This window comes from Aulonocara stuartgranti (assembly GCF_965226115.1).
Source record: "Aulonocara stuartgranti genome assembly, chromosome: 14".
In the NCBI taxonomy this organism is placed as follows: domain Eukaryota; kingdom Metazoa; phylum Chordata; class Actinopteri; order Cichliformes; family Cichlidae; genus Aulonocara; species Aulonocara stuartgranti.
The window spans coordinates 7,774,676-7,799,586 of record NC_138950.1 but is presented as its reverse complement, the minus strand read 5'-3'; the positions used below and the strand labels follow the sequence as shown (position 1 = coordinate 7,799,586).

The 24,911-nt window shown below is 40.7% G+C and overlaps 1 protein-coding gene across 1 annotated transcript; it reads right to left on the bottom strand.

Annotated features, from left to right (window-relative positions):
* Window positions 1-205: 205 nt before the first annotated feature.
* Window positions 206-24,565, bottom strand: yap1 (Yes1 associated transcriptional regulator). The gene is made up of 8 exons (XM_082503397.1): window positions 23,827-24,565; window positions 22,434-22,669; window positions 12,951-13,069; window positions 11,931-12,044; window positions 7,148-7,311; window positions 4,956-5,083; window positions 3,829-3,941; window positions 206-3,024 (listed from the first exon to the last, which is right to left on the bottom strand). The coding sequence occupies exons 1-8, from the start codon at window positions 24,025-24,027 to the stop codon at window positions 2,789-2,791; spliced, it is 1,311 nt and encodes a 436-aa protein (XP_082359523.1). The 5' UTR covers window positions 24,028-24,565; the 3' UTR covers window positions 206-2,788.
* Between the last annotated feature and the right edge of the window lie 346 nt (window positions 24,566-24,911).

The window sequence follows — 24,911 nt, the reverse complement described above, 5'->3', positions numbered from 1 at the left end:
CTGGTATGAACAATGACTTTTATTTTGACATTCACCGGATGTATCGCTTCTCAACAGTTCCACAGTTCCACCACTAGAGGGCTAACAATTAGAGCCTTTAATAATTATTTTGAAACCAAACATTTTAGAAAAATGTTTGCTGTCCAATACAATTAGAATTCATGCTTAAAACAAACTATAAAAAACAGAATATGACACAGGGAAATATTACCACAAAGTATATACTTTATTTTAGGCCAATTTCAAAGTATCATATGAAGAAAGATATATTGTAACAGAATTTGTTCTAAAACACATGCACATTTCTATCAAACAAAAAAAAAAAAAAAAAAAAAAAAAAAAGAACAGATCATTACTGAATATAAATTCATTTCATGTGCATTTAGAAAACTCTAAATACAAAATCCTTTAACTTGTGATTAGTTCTACTGCTACAATGAGAGTCAACAGCTAATATGCTCTGACAATTACACACTAAGCATAAAATCAGGTCTGTGTGACAAAATGCATTGATGCATTAAAACGAAAACTAGCCGTGCAATACGAGCACTGTGGTGTACCACTCATTTTAGTTGCATTGTTCTCACCAACACTGTTCATCCATCTTAAAAATCCATCAGCACGTGACTTAATATTCAGTAAAATCAAAACTAAAAAGAGGTTTCTCATGAATTTAAAAAAAAAAAAAATATATATATATATATATATATATATATATATATATATATTCCATCAAGTTAATGCTACCCATTTAGTATTGGTTGGCAACAGAATCAGTGTGACATCCTGCAAAGCCTAAACCAGGGGCACACGCAGCAGGCTGATTATTCAAAGGTTACTGCAGTAATGCAAATATGTAGTCATTGTGTAAACATCAAAAAATAACGTGATTATGTGAGAATTGTCAGTGTGTTGTCTCAACTGCGGCCGAGTATGTAAACATGTGAGTGCTTGTAGAAGAATCGCTCTTTTCTCCGCTCTGAAACCTCATCCTTAAAAATCTCAAGGTTAGTCACTCGAAACAACCATCCCAAACAGAAGGGGAGGGAAAAAAAACTCTCTCAGCTAGACGTGCCCATTAACACTTAAAACATGTTCTCATTATTAGCTTATACAGTTTGTTCAAACACAGGCTGATTTACAAATCATACCGTTTCTGGTCTCTAAAGATAGAAGCAAAATACAAGTTTTTAGTGTCATTACAAAAACATCTTTGGAATCTGCATCAACAATTCCTGACTGAGATATCTGATTGTTTCTTTATTATGCCACCCCCCCCCCCAAAAAAAAACAAAACAAAACAAAACAAAAAAACAAAACACAGGCAAAAGGAAAAACTCACCACCATCAGTCACACACTGATCCTCTACTCTACCCCTTGACATGACTCTTAAACCTGCTAAAACTTGTCCTGGCTGCAGTCTATAAACCTTTCATTTAAAACACTCAACACAGCGTCGCATAGACGGGAGGGGCGGGGGGGTTCCAACATTGTAACTGTTGTATACTGTATGTGGTCATAAGGTTTCATTGATCAAAGAGCTATACTTTGTTCTGAGCCAAGAGACCTGCCTTTTTGGTTAATGTTCAGGAAAGACAGTGAAAAAAAAAGCTGCATGTGAATATCAAAAATACAATAACATTAAAGTGGATACAGTAAAGCAGAGACGAGAGAATCAGATAAATGGGTTTAAAAAGAGTCCAAACAGAATCAGACCACCAAGATTAAGTCCTGGCTGGTTTGATCTCATTGAAGTGTCGTGCTGCGATATAACAGACGACCCCGTCTAAAAAAAATAAAATAAAATGATTCAATCCATGTATGAAAGAAGGAAAAAAAAGAAAGTAAAATGCCATTTGATCTAAACTATCATACATATATAGTTATCTAAAAATAGAACACTAAAAAAGATAAAACGACGAATGGATTGTGAATCAGGCTGGGAACCCCAAACATACAATTTTGATCATTGAACATTAGAGGGAAGTATGCCTGCCGTTTACGGGAACAGCAGTGTGCTTGTCGCTGAATTATAGAAATGTGGGTATTTATTCGTGTCGCTCGCATCTCAAAATAAAAAAAATTAAAAAAAATACAACTGAAGGCACTTGATCTATCAAAGGTTTAACTTAGACTTGCTGGCACAGCCAAGCAGCGGTGCAGTCAATCCGCAGGTTCGAACCCCTCCCACCCCCACCCCAAGCAACATGGGCCTCACGTTACCTTTACTCCAAATCAGTATTGTTCTTTATGCTCCAAATACATCATTTTTGGTTTTTCAGGCTTGTTGAAAAAAACAAAACAACAACAACAAAAAGAATAAAAACATGAGGCCAAATATAAAGCTACTAGCTAGATGCAAAAGTCCCAAATACAGTTAAGTAGTGATGCGTCACGCTATTTTGCAAGAAAGAGGCTCCAGAGACTCCAGGGGATAACTGATCAGGGCAGAAGAGTGGAAGCACCTGCCCAGTGGGTAAATATGCCCTAGATTCACTGACAGGCCTGTGAAAGATTTGGGGACCCTTGCATAATTGTCTGTTCATAGGCCAGCCTTGAAGACACAGACAAAATACAGAGATAACACAACCAGTGAAGAGAACAGAACAATACTGCCAGGAAAAAAAAAAAAAGAGGTTGGCCTTACATGCTGACACAGACACAGAAGTCCCGAGAGGCTTGCTGAAATGTCTGATAAAATCATCTATGATTCCTTCACAGATTAGAGCAGGCAGAAGTTCAGAGTGTAGGTAGAGGAGCGAGGAAGGAGTGGCCAGCTCGGCTTTTCTATAACCATGTGAGGAAACTCTCCTTGTCGAGCTTGGTAGCTGCCAGCACAGACTCCATGTCATTGAGGATGTCTGAGCTCAGCGCCTCCTGCAGGCTGGGCATCAGCTCCTCACCTTCCACCGCCATGCTCTCCCCCTCCAGGGTGCCCAGATCTACGTCTGTTCCAGGAATGGTATCCAGGTAGTCAGGGAAACGACTGGGCTGTGTTGCCATGGAGGGTGCAAGTGGGTCCCCTGATGAAGAGGGAAGAAAAAAAAAAATGTTGATACTGTTTGATGTTACTTGCTCCAGAACAGGTGTGAAAAAGTTTCTCAAGGCTACAGCAGTTCAGTACCAGTAACTTTTAACCTCAACTTCAGCTAGTTTAAAAAGAAGGTATGATTAGATGTAAGTTAACCAAAATGAATTGGCATATCTTATGATAATGTATTAAAATAGTTCACTTTAAATCATTTCAGTAATGACTTGTGAACAAAAAGGCATTCGGTTATGAAGGGAATGCAGAAATATGTACAATAATAATCAGCAGCCGTGAGCAAATCATTAAGCCAAACCGACAGAAGAAGTGCGGTCCATCCCATTCAGACAGAAATGAATCAAGAGTCAAGAATTCAAGTCAGATGCAAGCATTTCATATGTTTTGATGTGCACATGCATCGACGCATTTAATCAGAACGTGTGAAACAGATACAAATGTCATTATGTCCACCTCCTCATCTCTTAGGCCTTTGTATGATCCGTTTCCCTAATAGGGCTACATTCTGTTTTCAGGACAATAAACATCTTTTTTGTTCTTATATTCAAAATGTAGCCTTTCAGATTAAAAGCTGCAATTTTTTAAAAGACTCAAGTCTAAATTTGCAGGAAGCAAACGGCAAGAAAGGAATCCGGCTAAATTGTTCATATTGAAAAACCTTTATCTGACTAGTTAATGAAAATGTTTAAGAACCCCTCGGCAGGAGATGGTTCCAGCCTGTTTATTTTGACTGAGCACTTTTATTCCACTTGGGTCAAAAATATTAGTCTCTGTGGCTCACCTGTATCCATCTCATCCACACTGTTCAGGAAGTCATCTGGAGTGCGAGGGACACTGTAGCTGCTCATACTCAAGCCGCTGTCTGTGCTCTCATCCCTGGAGTGGTAGGTCCCGCTGGAAATGCAGAAATGATGAAATGTTGGTTAGAAATGCTGCTCTGTTACCAATGAACTCTAATGGCCTATAGTTTACTTTAAAAGTGAACTGTTGAAATCAGCGGCCTTAACTCCCTTTACATACATGCACATTTAAATGGTTCAACCCTCTAGAAACGCTACGTGATGACTAATCTGCAGTGACACCATTGAAAGTGAGCTTCACTTTTTTTCCCCCTTTTTAATCTACACTATATTGCAGTACATAGGCAAAGAGCAGCAATGAAAGGGGCAACTGAGACAAAATGAGAGAGAGGACATTTGACAAGCCTATACTAATTAGCAGAAAAATATGTAGGCAGAGTATGGCAGAGGCACGATGAATGAGGCCATTGTGAGCGCAGAGGAGTGCAGGGAACAGGGGGAGGAGGGGAGATTAGGTTGGCCTGTCTACTGACTGGACCACATGTTCTCATGGCCTGCTTGCTATTCAGCTCTTTTCCTCACTTTGTGTGCACACAGAAGAACTAGAGCTTGAACTACTAGAAATTATTTCCCAGCATACCGTGGGGCAGCATTCACACAATAAAAAGCTTCCTGTACCTTTGTTGTTCAAATCTGTACAGCCTCAGACCAGCAGATTTTCACTTTATTTATTTTTTTTGGAGGGGGTGGGGGGGCTGTCTCACTCTTAAAATAAAAGAGTGGTCTTGTATTATTTCATAACTTGCGTCGCCATTTAAGCTCTGACTGACTTTACTGCAGCAGTTGTACACCAGAGGTCATCACTGAACTCCAGGCACAGATCTGCTGCTCTGAATGAGTCATTACCATGTGAAGAGGGTTAAGGCCCAGAGTTTGGCCTTCTGTTTTTACTACCACAGCTCAAAAAGTTTTGCACACAGATCCCTAAAACAGGATAAAGTCTGATGGGCTGAACCAAAAGTCAGCTGGTGCCAATCAGACTGTAGCGGTTGATTGTCTCCTTATTTTGTTCCACACCGAACACGCCTGGCTTATGTGTAAACCGAACCTGTTGAGGAATGGATCAGAGCTGTTGGCCGTCATGGTCCGGGCATCTTGAGCCATAGGGGAGGACACAGGGTTTGTGCTGCCATCTTGATCCATACTGGTAGGCAGCTGGTTCCTTAGAGCCAGCTCCTGCGGATAATAAGACACAAAAACTCATGAGCAACACTGTCAACACCACCCCTAACATCCAAAGCTAATTATACACAGCTAGAGCTTCATGGAGGCGTTTTTTTACAGCCTCACTGGTCTGCTGTCAGACATGTTGGTCTCCATTTCTCTCCTTGCACGGTGTCATATTACATGAGGGGCCGGCCACAGTTGTAGACAATTGTTTTCTACACATGAGGAATCAGATAAGGTTGAGGATATGAAGTCATGCTTTTCTTTTTCACCCCCTTCCTTCTAAGGGGATGTGAACAGAGCTGACCATAGTCACCATTTTCAGCTCTCATTAAAATTCTACAAAGACACTATTGGAAATGCACTAATTATACTTTTTTTTTCTACTTAGTATTTGGTATCAGCAAGTAAAATAAATCAAGTATAAGTAGTCAGTAATAAGATTACGTTTCAACCTTGGCTCAGTGACACTGCAGCATGTAGTGCAGTATAGGTTGCTGATATCTGCCATCTGTGCATTCCTTGAAACAAAAGTGAGGCAGCCTACGCTTTCGATAAGTGCATAAAGTAAATTTACCTCTTCAAACACACAGCTGTTGCAGTGAAGTTTGGAACAGTTTCAGCTGAACCAAAAGTTGCAGTTGTGTGATAAATGACCTGCTGACACTATCAAAACCACGTAAAAATAAAGCTAGCTAAACCGGCTGTCTGAGCAGCACACGCCCGGCAAGGCATGTCTGATGGCTCATCTGCATTTGAAGTTGCAGCAATCTCCATTGTGTTGCGGCAATTCTACGGTTTTTCACATTTATGTTGCCATGCATAAGTGAAGGACTAACTATAAGCTAGTCATAGTCAATGCAACATCAATAATTCATTTTATTTCCTGTAGTATTAATTACCTTACAAAGGGTTTTAAGTTAGCCACTCACCTATTCTTCATTACATAATTGCATAAGTGCATACATTTCCATTTGTGTCAAGTTTTGCTCCAAAATTGAACTCCCCATACACGCCTAACGTTATGCAATGTACTCCTGACACGCACTACAAGATTTGTAAATAAATGATAGCCACCATAATCCAAACAAAGCAGAGTTACAGGGGTTTCGGGTTTATTGGAATCTAGCGGCTAGACAGAACCCCTCTTTATATCTTTGCCTGGTCTGCAGTGCCTTTCCACATTTTATTTTCCATTTTAACTGGTGGCCGTGGATGTCTGAGCCTTGGATAATTCAGTTGCTCATGTTTCTTTACATAACTGATGAATTTCTATCCATCATTTTAATTGTGTTTGTCTACACAAGACACTAAGTGAAATCAGGCAGCTTCACTGAAATAGTCTGGTCCCACTTTTGCTCGCGGGCACTTGTCATGCACGTAACAAAAACAAAAATTGTAAATAAACTCATAATTCTGATTTTAAGGCTTTTAAAATAGCTAATAGTCCAAAGTATCTGAAAGAAAGTGTTTGTGCTCATCATACTCTCATAATCTCCTTCTTTAAAAGCCAACAGTAACCAGGCTACATAAGCATGCAGAGCATATTCTCTTAAAAAGGACAGTTCCAATAATTTTCCCTTTATAACCCAGTGCCTGCATACACACGGGTCACGTCCTACAGTGAACTTTAAACAACCCATCTGAACCTGAGGCATGGTAAACAAAGTCACCAGCACTCTCATTCATAATCATAAAGCTCCAAATCTGGTACTATGACACAGCCTTGAGTAAACTACCGCTCCACCCTGCGTGGGTGGCACCACTGTGACACATCAACCTTAGGAAGTGATAATTATTAAGGACGATGACTCACAAGACTTCACTGCAGTGTGGTGTAACAATAAAGACTGATCAAAGAGGCTTAGGATCCACCACTATCCCTGCCAAGATTTTAAAGCTGTACATTTTAAAGTGTAAACATTTTGCTGCTGCACTCATTCAGCAAATGAACAGTTTGAGGTTCAGTATCGTGGTGGAAACATACTGAAAAGCATTTGTTCTTCCATGAGGCCCTGGCACTTCCAAAAGGCCTTAAAAATATTTTGAGCTGCTTTAACTCCGATTCCTGACCTGTGGTCTCTGCCGAAGCAGCTCCTGTTGCTTCTGTCTCAGTCTTTCCTTCTCCATCTGAAGTCTCATCTGGTTGTTGCTTCCCATAACTCCACTGATGCTGGGAGGCAGCTGCCCGGCCTGTTTCACTGGAGCACTCTGGGAAATTCTCTGCTGGTTCAGAGCTACAAATAAAATAAAAGTTGTTTACATATCAGTCAAATGCACATAATACAAAGACCCCAAATGCTGTAACGACAAGGATAAACTTTGCAAAAAATGGTTGCTAACTGCTTTGTTGTAAAGGAAATACTGAGGACAATCATTATACTTTCAAAATATTTTTTAGGCAAAGCGGGGGAATATTCAGACCTGACAGCAAAACTTAAGTGCTGTGCTTATGAGACACCTTTATCCTTTGGACTTTACTATATTGAGATATATGCAAATTTAACAATGTCAGCTCTCAGAAGCTGGCAATAAAACTAACATACATGATTTCTAGTTAGCAGACTAGATAGACTAGTATCTTCCCATCTCTCTTCAGAAACTTCCTGCTACCTCACCTCTTTAATGGATCGCTGCATTTAAATACTACATAACAAGACCAACAACTTGTGCATTTGTCCACATAGTGAAATTGCAAAAGAGGATCCAGTGCAGCAGGTTGTGTAGGACAAGGGAAGTCCCAGCACAAGTTGTCCACCTAGTATCTAAAACAATCACTATTCCTGTAAGACCTGATCTCCTCCCACTCGCTGACTAAGACGAGCTTTGTTAGTTTTGTACATTGCATCAGTCATGACTTATCCTTTCATTGTGCGTTTTGTTTCCTTCTAAACAAATCGCCGCTTATCCCTCGAGACTGACTGCCTTCTTACCCTGGCTTGATGTGTCCACTTAAGCTGATTTAACGCAATATGATTGCTCTGTGCCCATTAATATAGTGCAGGCCTACCTAAGGTAATGCAAACACAGTACCACTTCTAAATTTACGTTAAAGGCTCTTTTACACAACAAATGTTACTGCATTAAGCATTTGTAAGCCGACTACATGTTTACAATATCAGAACAAATGTGTTTGTACTGAAAACACAGCTGTTCCCCAATGAAATCTTTGTTATTCTTCAGTGTAGTGGGGGTGGGTCTAATAAACATAAGTGTAAAGCACAATGCGATGCTGCAATCTATGCATGCAAAGTAGGTCACACATTTGCAGTGGAGTAAACGTGAATGTGTTGCACCAACAATAAAGGAGCCAACGAGGTGTGCTGTTTGCTTATGTGCTTGAAGCGCCAATCACAACAAAGCTTTAATGGGGCGGGGGCGCAACTTTCATGCGGGTCTGGCCCTCTCTGTTCTGTCCTGCCCGCCCCGGCACCTTTCTCATCACCATTCAATCACTGTCTGTTTACACTATTGCAGGGGCTGAATGAACCATAGCTGAGGGCTCTCCCTGGGAAGCTTTGGAGGCCCCACCTTGCCTTGCCTTCCACCGTCCCCTCCCCTCTCTGACCGCAATGTCTCCCCAGCAGCCCCACCCCAAGCGCGCGCACACACACAGACTCATGTAGGCAGCTTCCCCCACACACACGTCAAGAGAATCCGTGGGAGACTGTTACTTCTCCCTACTTCTTATCTTTGGCAGATACTGAAGCCTTTTGTGGCTGGAGCGCTCCGCCATCGGGGCACCATTAACTGTTCTCATGATGGAGTCTCTACGCATGGGCCATGTCAGCAGCTGCAGATCTGTTAAGGCCTTAGCTTTGAAGACGAGTTGCGTAAAAGCGATGGGACACATATGGAGAGATCCACTGATACACAAAGCCAAAAGATAAAGGAGAAGTTTTAATGTCAAAACCTGGGTCTTTATTTTGACCCCAGTTTCTATTTATGACAGTAACCTTTTATTCATACGAACAGTGCCAAAGGGAAGTCAGCTTCCAATCACCTCCTCCTCCAGCCAATTTGCAGAACAAGGTGAAAAAATTCTGCAGAACGATCGCGTAGTTTCGCCTAATTTTACAAAAAACTACAAAAATCAGAAGATTTGCTAACCTTGTTAGTTCTCTGCCAAGTAAATTATGCTCAACAAAACTATGTGATTAGTCAAAGTCAACGGTTTCCTTCAGGGGAGCAAAGTTCCTGCTGCAAAACCAAGTCAAGGACTCTTTTTGCAGACCAAATAGCAACAATAACCAATGTTACTGGATGAACTATGCACAAGCAATGCAGATATCAAAGAAGGGAATTACATCTGTGGGCGAGATAGTTGCCAAGGATAGGTTCATTTCAGGGCCAGACTGATATTTTAAAAGGAGGCCACTCAAGGCAAAGAAGACTGTGTGTGAGAGTGTGTGTGTACTTTTGGAGAGGTGGTTTGAGTAAGCAGCACATAGAGGTAGTGATTGCCGGTGAGCCAGTCAGATAAGAGAGAAGTTAATGCTGTCTGCCTTTTGTCTTCTTCACGCACTCCTGCAAGACAACGAGCCAGCGACACAACCCCTTATCAGTCAATCACACTGGCAGGCATATTACACCACAAGATCACCTGGGGCAGGTAAAGTTGAGGGTGTGCCAGCTGTGGGAAGCTCTCTATATGACCAGGCCTCAGCACCTTTTAAGACTTAGTAAATATTTACCTGCTTTCGATTTAACAAGTTTAACAAAAAAAAAAAAAAAAAAAGGCATCTTGGGAAGGTGTTGTATTTCTAGCATCAAGATAAGTAAAGCGGCAAAACAGACTGGATGTGATGCAAACAAAGTTTTATCATCTTGTACTCAGTAAGCTAAAACCAGCCTGTGCCGACTTGGCTCTGAGAGGCATGAAAAAAATAAGTCAGGCGAAAATCAAGAGTGTAGGCTAACAGGTTATAATACAGCTGTATCTGACACTTCTAATAGAAATCTATTAATGCGTACACTCAATTCCATTTAATGGTCACCAATAAAAAAAAAAAAAAAAAAAAAAGCATAGAATATTTTGGCAAAGTTTGGCAAAACTCAAACATAAACTATCCATCCACAGGATGCTGTTTGAGAGTTAAGAAGCTGCTCCTGACTTTTTCCACATGACATTTCTTAATTCTGTTTGTATCACAAATGCCAAACTACCCTATGACAGCGACATTTTCAACAAGGTTCCAGCTTTTCTGGTTTAGTACTCTGACAGTACTCAAACAGTATTACGCCAAGTCTTCAGATGAAAACATTGAAGTCCCAGGGGAATTTTTTGGTCTTTCTGCTGTCATTTCCTGTATGTGCCCACAGCAACACATATAGGATATGACATCCACATTAGCCAGTCCCCTTTTGAACTCCCACGTCACCGTGGACTCGCAGCTTGCTCACCACCTTTTTGGATCTTAAACAGGATGCATGTTTATCCCATCGTCATTTTCTCTCTATTCCTCAGTTTTTCTTTCCTCCCCTTTCGCCTTGCCCCCCTCCACCACTCCCATGCCCTCCCCTCTTTAGAGTTCTTTGACTGAAAAGGTCTGGAACAGATTAAGAGTTGGAACACAGAATAAAGAGGCCTGGCAAAGATTCAAGTCTGTCTGGAGCTACAGCAGAATGGGGCTGTGCCTGCACTGGGCCTCACACAGTGGGAAGGCAGCCGGCAACAACCCTCAGTTAAAGGCACTCTGCTGCTTTTCTTCTCAAAGCTCAAATTAGCCTCCATTATCAAAGCAGTTGGCTTATGATTGAAGACCTACATAGCAGCAGTATAGGGGTTTCTGACGCACAGGAGCTTACTTAAATAGTACAAAAGTGCAAATGCATACAAAAAAATGATAACAAACAAAACTACTGGAATTAAAAAAACAGTTTAAAATTCATAAGTTTTACAATTTTTTGTAAACCTAAGAAGGTACAAACTGCCGCAAATGAGAAATACAAGCAGTATAAATGTGACGTTTTAACAATTATTATTAAAAAAAAATGTTATACCATGAGGAACAAAATCATGTTTATGGCACATAATGAGTTAAGAGCCTGTCTCTTTCACTCTTTCTCCCCCTCTCTCGCTTTCAGGGGCCCAGCAGCCTTGTGTGTTCAAGACTTATAAACCTTCAAAGAGCTTTGCCGATTAAAGCCTCCATCTCTCCCCAGCTGCCCCACTCCCCTTACAACTCTGTTTTGAACTTTCCTGTCTGCTTTCAGAACAGGGACACACAATTGCTTACATAAAAATTGCCCTTTAAGTGGCCATGCTCGGTAAAAAACTAACACTAAATTTAAGCGGGCCGCACGCTGATTCACACATGTTGCCTTTGTGAACCAGGGTAAAGTTCCCTGGGGAACACTTCAGTGATGAAAAGCATGTCACCTGAAGAATAAATGAGTCAGAGTGACATAAGCCCTCATCTCAGGAAGTCTTTCTGGCACACGGGAGGATTAGCTTATTCCCATGGCCACAGAGTAGTCCGAACACATGTACCTGGCTCTGTCACTAATTCACCAACCCTGACCACCACACACTCGGAGCTAACTTTAGTTTGGCCCGAGGGATTAATGGCAAACTCAGCTGTTGTGCCATAACTAAAACGGCTGACAAAAGTGTAGGTGTGAATTTTGAGGGTGGGGGTTTTAACAAAATCTGCCTTCAACCACCAATGCTATGTCTAGATAGCCCAAAGCACTCTGGTGTGGTTACATTAACTTTGAACCAAAAGTGGAGAAGGAACACCTCCCTCAAGTGTGAACATTTAATTATATTTTCAGGTGTCTAACAATGACTTTCCTATATTTAATCAATACAACACACTTTAACACTAACAATCTCAGTCCAAGGCAAACTCACCATAACGTGGCTCAAGTCGTGGGTCCAGCCAGGATGTGGTCTTGTTCTTGTGATTGATGTAGTAAATTTCTCCCTCTGCTGTAATAGCCTGTTCCCAGCCGTCAGGGAGGGATCCTAAAGGGACGATGCAAAAAAAAAAAAAAACAAAGTCTAAGAGATCCTACAGGTTCAATCTATGCTTTAATTGACTGGCAGAATTTTTTAAACTTCTTACAGTCAGCTGACAAAGAGACCAAAACAAAGCAAAAACTTCCCATATAGAAAGCAAAAGGAATAAATAGACAGAAGAATTAGAGATGGTCGTAATCTTTCATCTCTGAATTAATCATTGCCATCAGCCACTGAAATCAAACAATCCTGTCTGTCAACAGTTGACAGATGACTAACAATGGGTTACCAGATCGGTAATCTTTAATCTTTACCCAGTTTCTGATCTGCCTTTGTCCAAAACTGGCCTTTCTGACATGTAGCTCCATATTGGAGATGGTTCACTTCAGATGCATTCTAATACTGGAAACGCTGTTTGTTTAGATGAGGGGTGGCGGCCAGGTACAGCATGCGAGAGGAAGGACTCGCTTGCTGTGATTTCAGTGGACCGATTCCCTGCTATATTCTCACATGGCTTTAAAGGACATCACACAGTGTGTGCATGTGCAAAAGTATCTATTGAGTCAGAGTTCCCAAACATGTCAAACAGGACGCGTAACGTTCTGCCTCAGTCTTCCCTCACCTAGGGCAAATTCCAACTGTATGGACAGACCTGAGGTACACCAAGTAGTAACAGGTAAGAACCAGACTGTACCTGACTTGTTCGGTATAATTTTTTTCTTCTTTTTTTTTTTATTGTTTTGCTTTACATATGTGAACACACAAAAAATGCATGTTGAAAAAAATACACTATGAACGTTGTGCAAAGGAAGAACTGAAATAATTGCCATTCACTGCTGAAAATTACACAATGCATTTCATGCACTGCCGCTGATATAAAAACTAAATTTGACAAAATCAACAGATACACACCACTGGCTGGGTTCATGATAGGTTGCGGCTGGACTGGCACAGAACTGGGAGGGGCAGGCTGGTTCATCTGGAGCAAGGCCTTGCGCGGATCCTGCCAAGTGGTGGTCTGATCAATGTGGCTGTAAGGAGATAGGACAGCCAATAAAAATAAGTCACAGAAATGACCATCTATGATTTCCTACAACTAATAAGCAGTAAGGTCAAACTAGGGCTATGTCAATACAACACATAAATGTTGACTCAGACCCATTTCATCAACCTCATGGACAAAAACACTGAATCTACCCCCCGTTCTGTAAATGATGACTGTTACTGGAAGCGAAACTCAATGTTGACTGTGTGTGTTCCAGCCTGGATTCAGTCTAGATTTACACTACTCATTCATTCATGATTTGAATCTATGTGTATTGAATAACAATGGAAAAAAGAAAAAAAACCACATTAAATTATATTTGAAATAAGACAAAACAAAAGCAGCACACTGCAAAAAATGAAAATAAGTCAAGTCAGGCTGAAAGCTTCTTGAAAATGTGTAGCGGCCTATGATTGGTTTTAAAACACCCATTGTAACATCAAACAATGTTGCTCCATCTATTTTCTGGCTCATCTTTGCTGGAACAGGACTGAGGCTTGGGGGAGGAGGCATTGTGTTTCATTCTGTGAAGGCATTGATAATTAGTGCTTTGTTGGTACTTGTTGCTTGATTAAGATGGAAAGCTAATACAGGAAGCCCTCCTCTCCCGAGCAGGACCCTCTCTATTGAGGGAGGGTCAGTCCCAGGGCTCAATGCAGGGGGTCCTTTTTTCCTGGAAGCGGCTCGGACACTACAGAGTGTCAGGGGCTTTAACAATCTGGCGCCACATTTACAAAGCTTTCACCTGCTTGACAAAGGCACAGACTGAGCTACGACCTAAAACCCCACTATTCACTTGTTTTCTCTCTCTTTTTTTTTTTTAACTATCCCATTTTTTTGAAAAAGAAACAAAAACTAATCTCATACAAAAGGCATGAAATTCAAGTGTTTTTGTTTCATACATCACCACAAATCTTGCATTTATAATGTAACTTGACTGAGTTATTTCAACACACATGGCAAAAATAGTTTGTTTGTCATGCACCTAAATGTTACCCACAGCTATCCATTATACCCCAGGTTCTAATGGTGTCCTTCCACCCACTGCGTTTCTTTACAACTCACTGTTAATTTGATCCCTAAACGCCATTAGCACAGATTTTGGAACAGCTGGGTGAAATGAGAGATTCAGAGAGTTTCTCTTGGCCTCTGCGGTAATCCCAGCCTGCCTGTCTGCTCTCGATCCCAGGCCAGAGAGCGAGAGGACCTGACTCAGCACTCCTCCCCCGATACAATGCAGCCCATTTTGAAGCCCCCTCTTGTTTATGCTTTATTGATCAAAGGAGCTGCCAAATCCCCTACCGAACCCTCCCCCAGCCCTCACACGCACACACATATACACACACACACCCACACAAGCACCGCAAACCAAGCAAAATAGTTGGAACTGCTCAGACTGGGGGGGCCTTGAGAAAGAAAGGTCAGGGAGAGGAGGGGCATATAACTGGAGAAAAGAAAAAAAACAAGTGAAAGTTAAAAAAAAAAAAAATCTACAGAAGCAAATCCCCTGAATTCCATTGGCTGTGTGAGTTGCTGTGGTTCTGTTACAGTCTGAGTGCCCGCCCTGCCCCATTTCCTGCCTTTTTCCCCACTCTGGAAACTATGACATTTGTTATGGGGGGGGTGGGGGGGGGTGGGGAGGGGTGGGGGGAGAACAGGGGAGGAGGCAGGGAGACGGGCACTAGGGTAAAAGGGAAGGGAGGGTTTATTGTAAATGAGAGGCCTGCACATCCTTGCACGTCAATGGCAAAAAAAAAAAAAAACTGCTAAAAGTGGGGAAAAAAAGAAAACACTGATAGGAACATAAAACTTTAAAACCTTAAAATCAGATTCTTGAAGTTATGCACAGATAAAAGGTATATTGAATTTTCTATCAAAGACTAGTTAGAACTGCCAACTTCCGTTGATCAAATCAACCACAACAACTGTAAACAAAGCCTTAGTTCAAAATACAGGCAATAATGATCTAAAAGCCTGTGATGAAATCGACTTTCTGTTCAATAGTGCTGAAAAGAATATTGAAAAGAAACTGAGAAAACCGGTAAATGAGTTACCAAGAGTCAGTAATTCATCACCAGGTTTTAAAACTAAAAGATAATCTATTCACTGAACCTGCCACCAACCATATATGGTCAGCTGCACGGCTTCCTGTAGGTGAAACATAAAACAAAACAATGTCATGGCAACTGTTGGGACGGCTGGAGGCCACCAGTTGCTGTTAGGAATTGCTGATGATCTGCAACCCCACGGTCACAACTGCTCGGTGTTTTCTTTACATGTTTCTGACACCACAACGAGCACAGCAAGGCAGCCTTTGTACCCTGCCCCCTACTGCATACCCGGGGATGGGCAAGATATTTTTGGGGTTGGTCCTGATCCATACAAGTGCAAAAAAACGTTTACAATTTTTTTTAAGTAAGCTGTAAAACTGTGCTCTCAAAACTCTCATTCAAGCTGCGACCCAAACATTAAGAGAATGCTTAAAATAAATGGCGTCTTTTGACTCTTTACACACAAACTGCTGCTGTGTGATTACACACTAAGCACATGAATGGACAGAATAAAATAAGTCTACATGCCACAAAAAAATGTAACCTGTATAGACACGTTTCAATCCATAAACAATGAACTAGCAGCTAGATTCTATTTCTGTCACATGGTTTACATAAACAACAACATCCTCCTCCCCCAAATTAAGTCCCTTAAGGGGGATTTTTTTTTGTTAACACAAACATCTTTTGGTGTTCCAACCCCAAATCCTAGTTTAGATGACGGGACAAGGTGGTGGGGAAAAAAAAAAGTCTCATGTTTGTCTGGGAATCATCACAGACAAACTATAACACATCATTTCTTCTGCAAATGACCAGGTACTGCAGCCAAGAAGAACAATGTCTTTCAAATGCGATCCATTACTTTCCATCTTTTGCTCAAGTTGTCATGTTTGACCATGTCTTGCTGAGGCATGAAGGCAAAACTCTACTTTGCTGAAATGATATATGGGATGACTTATAAGTTTCCTGCTCAGGACTAACTGGAGTAAAAATACAATGCAAAGTGCTAATCGTTAAGGACTGACTGAAAAATCTGAGATTTAAGAGATTCAGGTTTCCGGAGTGTGCTATAAAGGGTTCACGATCCCTTACGTGCAAAAGTCTGAATTCCCCCACTTGATTTTTCAAAAGCTGCAGTGAATTACTGTAGTATTATAAACTAGTATGACAAACACACAGCCTGCCTGTTTATGCTCATGAAAACTATGGCCGTTTGCATCTGGCTTTGTAGAGAATTTACTACTCAAAAAACATAAAGTCTCCAAATAACCTCTGCCACCTTCAAAACACCAGATCAAAGCTCGATTTCAGTCCAGGCTGACTGTTTATTCCACTGAAATTGCACATCTTCAAATCCAGATGTCAAGTGCTGCATTTCGCTGGTGTAATACAGGGGAGTGAAGCTATGAGAAGTGCAGCAGTGATGAAGCACTCCCACAGCTGAGTTGTCAAATGTTAAAAATGGGATCGTCAGACCACAGGAGCTCCACCCTGGGAGTATGTGCTTGGAAGTTGGTTGAAGCCAATGACTTAAGAGTGCACTGGGGGAGGCCAGATGTAATCAGGCCTCTAAGTTGAGGGTGACCACCTCCACTCTCGTTGACTGGAGATGCCTGGCTGCCTCTCTATCAGCAGGACATCATCAAGAGAGATTATTGGGGCAACCTTTGTGACCCTATTGTGGCTTTAAGTTTCCCTTTGAAGGGTGGTTTGTATTAATGAGGAAACTAGTTCATGAAGTACCAGGACTGAATGTTCCTCGGTTTTTCCACTGTTTATTTTTTAAGAGTAATTTCAAGATTGAATGTAATTTTAGGGATTGTCGTAATTAAAGATTAATAGGTGGGGGTTTTTTTTTAAGCAAAACTTGCCTGACAAAGTACTCCGCATAAGCACTTCTCTTAATCATTTACCAAGTAACATTGCAAACTTATTAATAGGTGCATACTTTTAGTCAAATAATATATCAATATTAAAATAAGGTTATCCGAGTATTTCGAAATCTCTAAATCCCACCTGAGAGGTCCACCTCTCAGAGACTACTTCTCTGTGGAGATGCCCTTAGTGACAGTGGAGGCATTGATGTCTGAAACAGAGGTGTTACATCAAACCTTCGGTAAACATTAGTCTGACTTTCTCACAGTCCAGTTTGTGTACTGAGCTGACAGGCCAAAGTTGAACAGGAAGGTTCTTGTCTGTGTGTGGTCAATAAACCAAAAGTTTGTCAAACACAAAGTTGCTCCAAATGAGGGCTTTGCACAAGCTTACAGCCCAGTCTTCCCAGCACCATTTGTGACTGACCAAGTGGTCTTAGTTTACAACGTCTTAGAATGAAAACCAATTTGCATATTTATCACTTTAAACTCATCGCAAAACAATTATATATACCATTTATTTCATTTACTATAAGATCAGTGTTAGCCAAGCTATAAAGGTAAAACTTGTTAGTGAATTTAAAAATGAATTGATATTGTTTTTATTTAATTTATTACATCACTACAGTATTAATGACTAGATGAAAAACTGTCAAGTAGTTAAAGTCTGACTATGGTTTAAAAGACAACATAACACTGCAATTGCAGCTTTATTTGCTCAATTCATGGCGACAGTTGGAGAGCCTAAAGCTTGACTAGGCCATTTTTGTTTTAAATGCAGTAAATATTACCATGTTATCTGCTGGAATTGATTTATCAATATAACCTTATAGTTTAAAATCAGCATAACAGAGTTATTATAATGTACTACAGCAAGAGCATAAGGCCTAAATAAACATCTTTCCTGTGCAAACAGGCAATCTCTGACTTGTATTTAGAGCAACAGATGTTCAGGAAATCACAGACAGAGTATAGTAAAAGCTGATTATTAGCCGATTTACCCGGGACTCTGCAGCAGTGTAAGTCTGAGAAAAGAATTTGTTTTTTAAAAACATAACACTAAAGAAAGGATTTATTAAAGTTCTTCACAGTGGATAATCATCTCCTTGCATATCTAATCATGAATCATCTTTAGCCACTGCAGAGTTAAACCTTAAGAGAGACACATAGTCTGCTCTTTTCATGTGAAACCAAGCTCATCAAAACATTTAAAAAACCCAGTCGAGAAAAGACAAAAGTGTCCATCAACACGTAGATCTACCTGCCCCTCAGGGCAGATAATAGCCTCCCCCCCTCCAGAGCTTTACTCTGCTTTGAGCTGACTTCCCACGAACTGAAAGCTCTTTCAAAGCTGCATTTAATAAGCGCCCGGAAACAGTGATTACCCCTCCTAGTTCACCGGTGTGTCTAAATTAGAAACCTTCATTAGTTTATGACCCACCCCTGGAGACCATCCCTGCCCCCGTCCCACCAACAACCAAGGTGACCCAACCTCTGTGCCCTGGCTGTCATAAATCAAAGGCCGCAGCAAACTGCTGTGAAAAAGACGAAAGGTCAACAGACTTTGTTGACGTTCTCCAAGTATTTGTTTTTATGTAACAGCCAAAACAACAAAAAAAGACGGCATCCTATTTGACTCTGATTACCATTAGGGCTGCGACTATTGATCACCACCAACAGTTATAACAAAATGTCTCATTTTTTAAAATTTGGTTTAAAAGGTGCATCACTTTTATCAAATGATATTTATATCGCTTCAACACCATTTGCTACTCTAAAGGAGAAAAAAAAGTGCTAAATCTGTCACTTATCATCACTGGTTAGTATTTACACCAAAATTAAACTAAATTTTTAAAAAAATATCAGAACTTCAGGTGTGAAGAAGGTTAAAGTCTTAACAAAGCCACCACTCTCTCACCCCCATCTTTAAACTTCATGTCAGCCATTTGTCTATTTCGGGAAGGCTCACATGAGTCTCAACAGGCCCGTCGTCTGAATAAAGATCACTGTTTCGCTGCTGGGACAAAGGGGGAGGGCACAGTTTCTTTTGGCCCCCTCTTCTAGTGATCTCCACATGGCTGCCATTTAACTTCATTGACACAGAGAGGCACCATCACAGTCACAGCTCCATTCATACCAAAACAGAGCATGACTCCTGAAGGAGTGAGGCATCGAAATCTAGAGACTCACTGACTCAGAGGCCAGTTATTGTTACGCATAATCCTGCAGTACAGTAATAAACAAATAGTATCTTAAAAAAAAAAAATACTTCAACCCTGGGTTCATTTATCTCTAAGGACAACAGCAAGCAACCAGAGTGAAATGTGAACCCCCAACTCTCTGCTTTCCTAGCTGGTGACCAACTCCCCACCCCCACTAGTCCATAGCTAGCGCGCACACACACACACACGCACACTCTTGCTCTGCTTCACTCTCTCTGCAACACATCTTGGTCAGACAGCCCCTGTTTATAAATAGGGGAGTGTCTTTTCCAGCAGCTCTGGCAAGCCTGCTTTTATTCCAGATCAAATATCTGCTCTTTGATCTGTGTGGAAGATGTCTCCTCGCGTTTTCCGTACTCAAACACAAACACAGTGTACTATACTCACTCTGGTTGTATAACATGCCAGTTGGAAAAACAGTTAAGTCTCTGCAAAGAAATGTGTTTCACATCCCGTTAACATCAAACTCTATGTGAGTTGAAAGGAAGAGGCCCTCAGGTATACGCCATATAAACAGGTATATATTATATCATCTATGAATAATTGGATAGTTTAGCATTTAAAAAAAAAAAAAATTACCGACCAGTGAGATCAAATGACTGTTTTTATACACAGAAAGACTCTCGGTTAACACACCTGACTTGTGAACTTATGGCTTTTATACTGCCAATTTTATACACGTTATATTTTATTCTGCCTTTATCAGTATTTTAGGATAAAATACTCTAAAGAACCATAAAGATCTCGAGTCTTTCAGAGTACTGTTTTGATTCCTCTATTCCCTGTCCATTATTTTTTTGGCCTCCACAAAATGGGCCAGATGTTCTCCAGATGTGCAACCTTAAAACATGTGGTAATGAAAGCTCTCTTTTTTTTTGGGATCCAAGTAAGTTTGAAGCTATCATGTTTGTCCAGACTCTGCGTCAGAGAGTAACATTTCCTAGAACTGACAACATTTTGCCTTTGAGTAAAGAATGAGGACTTTGAGTGTCAAGCCTTTTTTTAAACAAGAGCTGCTGAAGAGTTCATAAACTTTAGAAGGCTTCACAATGAGCAGATTACATTAACATAAATTGTTGACAAGCACGCCACTTTTATGAATAATTCAACCCATCTTTGCCCAGAGCTACAGACAGTGGAAATAAAAAGGGTAACAAATGCACAAAAAAGTATTAAAGAACCAAAGCCCTCAAAACCCGAGAAGTAATCGATACATCCTGTGACAAGCCTAAAGGTCTCTACAGTACCTGCAAACAAGAAATCTACATTACTATGGATGATTAATGCGAAGAAGATCTACTGAGTAGCAGAGGAGCTTTGCAGAACTGTTCTTTGCTGTCTGGGGTAGCTACAGTGCTCCATTGTCTCTACTGAAACCTGAGACCAAGAAAAGGAGCACTAGATACAGCAATCATTGCTCAAAAGACTTCTCTTGTTTGCTGAGCCCACCAAATTTAATAACCTACAATTTAACTATTGCAATTGTCTCTTTCTGGACACAGTGGCAACTATTGTGTAACAGATTTGAAAATCATTGTCAGCATAATGTATGCTGAATAGAGATGTAGTATTGAGAGCTGGGCCCTGTACTACGAAGCGAGTTCAGCATACCCAGGGTATCCTTCGTTATCCAGATTTACTCACCCTAACACTGGCGTTCGGGTAAGTGGTCACACTAAGCTGGTTATTAACTCACTAAGTTAGCCCAGGACTTCCCAATCGAGGTACACGTGAGTTCACATGAAAGAGGTGGTGCTGGTAATATCTGATCACATTGATTAGTGTACTAGTAGCTGATTTTACAAAGAAAGAGTAAACTTTAAAATGAGAAAAATATGAAGAGGTTACATAAATGATGTAAGTATTTGTATCCACTTTAGTTAGAAAGCTATTATTAAAGTGTAGCCACTTGTCTGAGTTAACAGATAAAAATATCCCATTAAGATATTGGAGAATCTGATGAGCTGTTATCAACTATTCCCATCAAATTTGCATAAGACAGTTATAGTTTTCATTCTCTCAGCTACAATCTGTGTCTTTTAAGGATTTAAGAGTAAGTTTAAATACAACAACAGAATTCAAATATAGGCTTAGTCTATGTACAAATTTGAAATGAGGTTAGAAAGTGCAGTATAGGTGTCCTGTTTTAGGATCGTATATTACTGACTAACACTTATCAAAGAGTAAAATTGTTGCTGACAAATATGGGAATGAATCAAGATTTATCACCGATGCTCATCAGCTAACACAAAGACTTTAGACACTACTGAAAAACTAGAGCCACCTACTCTACCCACAGAGGGATTGTTCAGGCAGGGTGATGCCAGTTTCTGAAGAACTGCCTGGTCAGTAGGTGGTGATTTCATACCTGCTGATCTCTAATCAGGAACCTAACCTGTTCCGGAGCAGGTTAGGGTTAAGGGTTAAACTTCAGAGCTAATCCAGAAGTTACCCAGATAAGATTAAATCCTGCTTTGTAGTACAGAGGTCTCTATAGAGACCTGTCACAAGACCAATTCTTTGGTAACTTTCATTGTCACAACAAAAAAAAAAGAAGTTTGAACCAGTGATTGTACTGCTTTATAAGCAGGGATATACATATTGTAAATATCAGTAAGATTATTCCAACAATATGTATGTATAAAATTGCAATCAAAGATTTTAAACACATTTTTTAGAACTTGCACAAATATAAAATGTTCTCATAAAATTAGACAAAATTTTCCATTTTGGGGATTTTCTGACATCTGATGTAATAATGTTAAATAAATGGTAAATGGCCTGTATTCGCTTTACTTAGTCCCTATGGACCCCAAAGCACTTTAGACTACATTCAGTCATCCACCCATTCACACACTGGTGATGGCAAGCTACATTGTAGCCACAGCAGCCCCGGGGCGCACTGACAGAGGCGAGACACTGGCGCCACCGGGCCCTCTGACCACCACCAGTAGGCAACGAGTGAAATGTCTTGCCCAAGGACACAACGACTGAGACTGTCTGAGTCGGGGCTCGAACCGGCAACCTTCCGATTACAAGACGAACTGCCAACTCTTGAGCCACGATCGCCCTTAAGTATAAGTATAAAATAAGTATAAAAAGTTAAGATAGATGAATATCACAGATTTTTCAAAACATTTCAGGTTGCAAGCATTCAGAGACTTTTACAAACTGTATGATGCACTTCATGGCAGCATACATACTTGAGGAAGTATCTCTGGCCAGAGGCTGTCTTGGCCATCTCCCACCCATCTGGTAGGGGCATGTCATCAGGAATCTCATAAGAAGACTGACGAAGATGTTGAGGAGAGGCCCCTGTTGAGCCCATGCCAGACAGTGAGCCACCAGAAACAGCTCCTAACTGCAAGGAAGCAGGGGATGAGTGTGCACGGACATGGTGAGGGATGAGGACTCCGGCGCTCCCAGCATCAGTGCTGGCCTGTGTTGGGGTTGAGAGACAACACAGTTAGTTTTCTTTGGGGAGTTTGAGTGAAAACCCTCACTTAAAAACATCAATTATCATGTAATAATTAAAAAAGGCCATATGCAAATGTAAAGACAAATCAAACATTTATGAAAGAATAAAAAAAACATGAGGCTTTGTTTGTTTCAAATACAAGTGCAATAATGGATTGAGGATGAAAAACAGAACACAGTCTTAATTTATTGACAGTGTGTACTAGTCTACATAATTTCTACCCATTTAATATTTGAGTCACTCCTTATAATTTGTAATCACTTTAAAGTGTATATAAATTCTATTCATGTGCATGTGAAGGCATGTTTTTGACTTATTCGGGTGTGGGAGGTATCCAGGGCTTGCCACCAACACGCATGCGCACTAATTACAAAAAGTCCTCAGAGTTATGGGGAGCGACCGGGAACTTGGAAGAGCTGAAAATGGAAGAAGGGATCGGGGAGGGGCTGTGGGTGAATATAGGATAATTTAACCATCATATGATTTCCTGTCAGCAAATCAAGTTGTTTACATAAAAAAGTCGGATTGGAAATTTAAGATGATACGAACATGACGGTTATCCGTCTGCAAATAGCTATACATGAATTATTAACCAAACCATCCCTTATTATTTTTACATTGTCACTCATCTAATCACAATTTATTCTAAGCTAAGCAATATTCATCGGTTTTCTTGGTTACTTACGGCCAAAGACTGCAAGAGAATGTTTCCGCCGTTTAATAAAGCCCTCACGGCCTTTGCTGTTTTAATGTTTGGTTTTTTTCTCTTTTGTTTTGTTTTTTTGCTGTGAAATGTGTTAAATGGAAATTAAATGCAGTTTGAGGGGGGGAAACAACCCATCAATGGAAATGCACACTCATTTAAGCAGGTCAATACAAGTCCGCCTGAATAAAGTTATTATATCTTAAAGACTTAAAAAAATAATAAGTGTGTTCAAAGATGACTGACCAATAAAACAATAACGCTGAAGGCTAAAAATGGCACCAGAGAAGGATGAAGTAACTATTAACTAAGTGCCAGTCACGTAGCTCCTGAAGGCCGAAACTCGACAAGATGGGCCCTGCTTTTTAGTTGTGATTTCTGAGTACGGGCACAGTAAAAACCAGGGCGGGCTTACTTGTCTGGAATGAGACTTTGGTTCTGGGGGTTTGAAGAAGGAGTCTGGCAGTTTCCTCATCCTCATGGGCACAGAGTGGGGCACGGTATTGACTTTCGGGTTCATCACAGCGTTAAAAAGCGCCTCTAGGTCAGTCTCAGAGTCGCCCCGTACATGGACGATTTGGTGTCCGGCAGGAGGGTTGTGCTGGCTCGGATCCATTGTCCCAAAAACAGTCTTCGAACTTTATGTCCCAAAAAAGTTAGGCTTCGGAAGTTAAAAAATAAACGTGAGCCAATCCCAAACTTTTTTTCCACGCCGGGAGAAATCTGAAAATCTCGACGACACTCAGTAAAAGTTATTCGGAGTCATTCTAAACTTTACAAGTCGAGCACTTGATATTCTTCCAAAGTGTGTTAGCTGTCGAAATCTGCAATGAAAGACAGCCTTTTCCTGTTTTTTCCTGCTGGCATACTTGTTAACGTAACAAAGCGCATAAACTCCACATTGGAATTTATGCTCTCGTCCCCCCAAAAAACGCAGATGCAGCCACAAAAGACGAAAAAACACCACAAACGGTTGAGTGAAAGAGTCCAACTTTTTCTGAGTGTCGGGCCAAGTCCAAGCTGTTGTTGATATTCTTTTAAGCAAGGCTCATAGTGAGCGGTACAAATCTCCGCAGCTCACTTTCTAGAAAAAAAAAAAAGTTTAGCCCCAGTCGGATCTAAACTTTGGAGAGGACATCAAACTTTATGACGCCAGTGACGTAATCACCAATAGGGCGGGACTTACGGCTCCGATTGGGACAAGAGCGTTTAAAGGTAGACTGGAAAAGCCAAGCCCTTTATTAGCGGGCACCTTCCCCAATTAAACATAGTGTGAAATTAAAAGTAAAAGATTATGTACCAAAAGATACATTTTTGATAAGACATGTCACAACTTTTTAACGTTAACATCTACTTATTTCGACAGCAAATGGAATTGTAATATCCTTTACAGTTTATGTAATCTTCGACCGGACAATCTGGGCAAGACCTTATGAGTTATGGTCTCCATTTATGGCCCATTTGCTAGCCCAAATCTGGATGCCTTGTAGAAAAAAACAC